Raw genomic sequence first — 4287 nt, 5'->3', positions numbered from 1 at the left:
GGGAGGCCAGAGGGAGGGGTTCAGATAGTGTTGTTGTGAGGGAGGCCGGAGGGAGGTGCTGGAGGGAGGCCAGAGGGAGGGGTTCAGATAGTGTTGTTGTGAGGGAGGCCGGAGGGAGGTGCTGGAGGGAGGCCAGAGGGAGGGGTTCAGATAGTGTTGTTGTGAGGGAGGCCGGAGGGAGGTGCTGGAGGGAGGCCAGAGGGAGGGGTTCAGATAGTGTTGTTGTGAGGGAGGCCGGAGGGAGGTGCTGGAGGGAGGCCAGAGGGAGGGGTTCAGATAGTGTTGTTGTGATTGAGGCTGGAGGGAGGTGCTGGAGGGAGGCCAGAGGGAGGGGTTCAGATAGTGTTGTTGTGATTGAGGCTGGAGGGAGGTGCTGGAGGGAGGCCAGAGGGAGGGGTTCAGATAGTGTTGTTGTGAGAGAGGCCGGAGGGAAGTGCTCATATTGGAAGTGGGTTGCTATTTTCACCCGTAAGTGGAGCAGGCCTTTGCTGACAAGTTGCTGACATACCAGGTTATCAGTGCAAACTTGTAGTGCTGATATTTGGGAGTCTTGGCCATGTACATAGGCTGACAGTGCATGGCCTTCATCTTGCAGGCCTGCATAGGAAAAAGGCAAAGCAGCTAGCGAGGTACTGCTCTGTGTCAGTTGTCATGGGTAGCCTTTCTGAATGGAGAAGAAGTATCTTTCTGTATCCATGTGTCAATACTGTATATCAGTGGAGGCTGCTGAGGGGAGGATGGCTCATAATAATGGCTGGAACGATGAAGGAAATGGCAATGTATTTGATACCATTCTACTTATTCTGCTCCAGCCGTTACCATGAGCTCGTCCTCCCCCAGTTAAGGTGCCACCAACGTCTTGTGTTGTATATCCATTACCTATGAAATGTTTGAATCCTTCTCAACTGTAATGTGATTTGTGGATTCATAGAAAATATTTAAAATGTTTGTGTAGGTCAATGGCTTCTCTCACAGGTCCACATTTTTCAGCTTTACAGTCATCCACCATGTTCAAGATCCTCCTGAAAAATAAAAAGATGAGTGGAGCTGGATACCCTTCAGAAACCGACCACCATCATCACTCGCCAGTCCCTGCCCACTGGTTGAACCATTTCAATGAAATTACATCGAACCAATGTGGAATAGACGTTTAAATGACATCTGTCCCAGTGGTTGAAATGGAACCCACAGGGAAAAAGGAACAGAGGGCGACACAGAAACCCAGAAAGTCCAGGCAGAAATGACTGAGAGCGGCCTCAACTGGTGTGACCTGGGAAAACTTGCTCCAAACCGAGATGCAGGACAATTGTCAACAGGTTTAAGTCAAGTACGTCTGTGTGTGTGTGCGCATGCATGCGTGCGTATAGAAAGAAGGAGACTCCACTTCACTTTTAGTACAAAATAAAGTAGTTTTTATTTAGGAAGTAGAAAATGACAACATTCATACATTTTATTTTAAAAAACATTGGCAAACTCAAACCTTTTCAGAGATAGTTGAGGTGCCTTTTACAGTATTAGTGCAAACCCTTTATAAGAGTTTAAGAGTCCTTCAAGTTACTCTGCATTTGACCTTTGGATCACCGACAGCAGCATAATATAGTCCCACCAAGGACCCAGATGATTTACGATAGTTGCACCTCTGTGATTGCATCAGAGTGGATTGTCTTCATGTTAGTTGAGGATGAGGCACATGATGAAATGATACAGTACATCAGGTCTCACAGCCAATGACAGAGCTTATTCAAGCTGACTCCAAGATGGCTGCCTTCTGGAACAGTACATTCTGATTGCTTCTTATCTGAAGTGCAAGTGATGATGAGGATGTGCTATTTGTATGCGTTACAGTTATATGGGACAGTATGTGTGTGTCTATGTGTGTCTCCATCCTACACGTCAACAGGCCTGTGTGTGTTGTGTGTGTGTCTGTGAGGACAGCAGGCATGCAGCAGCACCTTGCGTATGTCTCTGTTCCTCAGGCTATACAGCAGAGGGTTGAGCAGAGAGTTCCCCGCAGCCGGCACTAACGTAGCGTACGTATACAGGGGCGAGCTAGATGCGTCGCCCAGCAAACCGTAAAGGGCGAAGGGCGTCCAGCAGCTGACAAACACTCCGAGGACTAACAACAGCCGAGATAGGCCCTTCCCCCGGCCCCCGTGCTTGCTGTTGTACGATTGGTCGTCAGGCAGGAAGTGCCTCTGCGTGGCGATGGCATGGGCGTGCCGCCTAGCGACGCGGCAGATCCCGGTGTATAGCTGCAGCGTTACCATGATGACCAGCAGGAAGCCGCCACATAGCAACGACAGGTACGTCCGGGTCAGGGGTCGCGCCACGGAACAGGATGTGATGTCATTGAGGCAGTGCCACCCCAGCATTGGGCCCAAGCCGATCAGACATGACCCCAGCCAGACGAGTGCCAGCAGACCAGCGGCGCATCGACGCGAGTGGCGGGAGCCGTAGGTGAGGGCGTGGCTTAGCGACAGATAACGGTCCAGCGCCACGCCCATCAGGCTGAGAAGGGAGGCGGTCAGTGATGTCGCCAGAAGCCCTGACGTCATCAGATCTGACCAATCCGTGGGCTCCACACAGAACAGGAAGATGAAGTGCAGGATCAAGGCCACGCCCGCCAGCAGGTCGGCCAATGCCAGGCTGACGAGGAGCAGGAAGACAGGAGCACGGAGAGAAGGCGTGGCCAAGATGGCCGCCACTACAATGGTGTTCTCGGACACAATGAGGGTTCCGGAGATGCACAGTGCCACTCCCCATAGGCTGAGAGGAGAGGCCTCAGGAATGGTTGTGGGATCTGATTGGTCCAGCTGGGAAAGGGGCGAAGTCATCCCTGAACCTGAAGACTCCTCGAACCAGATGTCCGAGTCAGAGTCATTCTGGGTCATCATGAGTCACACACACGACACCTGAGAGAGAGCGAGAGAAGACAGAGATGTTAACAAACAATGTCACAGACTAGTAGCAAGTCTCCCTCTGTTTCTGCATGTGGTTTGTTATTGTTACTTAACAGAAGCAGACAGACACCCTGCACTGGGGCTGCATCTACTCTACAGTAGCTTCCTCTCCTCGTCTCTTCTCCTGCATCTCAATAGTTTACAGTAGCTTCCTCTCCTCGTCTCCTCTCCTGTATCTCAATAGTCTACAGTGGCTTCCTCTCCTCGTCTCCTCTCCTGCATCTCAATAGTCTACAGTAGCTTCTTTTCCTCGTCTCCTGTCCTGCATCTCGATAGTCTACAGTGGCTTCCTCTCTTGGGTCTTAGGCCACTTCGGCATCTGCCAAAAGGTCTGGGCATTTATGGCACAGGAGGTAGTGCACTTGAACCACAGTGATACTGGTTCATCTCAAAGGAGAGACTTTGCATGCTCCTCACATTACTATGGGACCATTCCATTTCATTGCCTGATATCTACTCTTCTCTCTCCAATGTGTGCACTTGTTCACTCCCCTCAAGAAATGTAAGAGATATATGATGACGAAGCCCTGTCTAGCCTATATGTATGTCTAGCCTATATGTATGTCTAGCCAATGCTTTTAAATATACAAGGGGGAGTGAATGAGTACACACTCCAGATAGAAGGTGGAGAAGACAGAATTGGAATGCAGCCCTTCTGGTGTCTCTTCTCCACTCTTCTCCTACAGTGCCTTGTGGTGTGTTGTGTAACAGATGCCCACTAGCTTGGAAATCCATGTCCTCATGCTTTAGCTCTGATTATAAATTGAGGTTTACATACACTGCCCCCACACACAGACTGACATACAGACAGACAGTACAGAAGATCTTACCTTCTAACAAGACCTTGATCACGATTCTTTCAAATCAGCTCTGTTGACAGAGAATCCAGGAAACTGTGATGCCGTGATGCTGTCTGTGTCCAGCTTGTCTTGTGGTATATCGATGGTCGGTAATATCTCAGTAAGGCTTGTCTGTCCCCATCAGAGTAATAACATATCGTCCTTGCGATTAGGTTGTCTCCGTTTCTCTGGTGGTGAACACCGGAATGACTGGATGGATCTCCGGCGCGAATGTTCCTTCACTAGGGAAGGTCTGACTGACGTCAGTGATGGCAGGCTTTAGCCAATGAGGCGCTCGGAGAGACGGGAGTGTGGGTGGGATGGGGGGGCTCCTGTAGAGTAATTTCATTCAGAAAAATGCGGCAGCTTCCCGCCCCTCCCACTGCGGCTTGCCTCGCGCGCAACTTTTCCTTAAAAATTTCGGACAGGCGCTTCCGAAACTCTCGCATGCACGCACGCGCACACACACAAACACACACTCACACACA

General features: G+C 50.4%; 1 protein-coding gene across 1 annotated transcript; it reads right to left on the bottom strand.

Annotated features, from left to right (window-relative positions):
- Positions 1–1395: 1395 nt before the first annotated feature.
- gpr186 (G protein-coupled receptor 186) lies at positions 1396–3993 on the bottom strand. Its single transcript, XM_046327779.1, has 2 exons — positions 3791–3993; positions 1396–2912 (listed from the first exon to the last, which is right to left on the bottom strand). Exon 2 carries the CDS (start codon positions 2892–2894, stop codon positions 1887–1889), a length of 1008 nt encoding a protein of 335 aa, XP_046183735.1. The 5' UTR covers positions 2895–2912; positions 3791–3993; the 3' UTR covers positions 1396–1886.
- Positions 3994–4287: the final 294 nt, after the last annotated feature.

This window comes from Oncorhynchus gorbuscha, linkage group LG24, assembly GCF_021184085.1.
Source record: "Oncorhynchus gorbuscha isolate QuinsamMale2020 ecotype Even-year linkage group LG24, OgorEven_v1.0, whole genome shotgun sequence".
NCBI lineage: Eukaryota > Metazoa > Chordata > Actinopteri > Salmoniformes > Salmonidae > Oncorhynchus > Oncorhynchus gorbuscha.
Note: the sequence above shows the minus strand (reverse complement) of the source record. Positions and strands in the feature narration are given on the sequence as shown.

What these genes read in the sequence shown, in the direction of transcription:
- gpr186 (XM_046327779.1), bottom strand. Translation starts at nt 2,894, where the DNA reads ATGATGACCCAGAATGACTCTGACTCGGACATCTGGTTCGAGGAGTCT.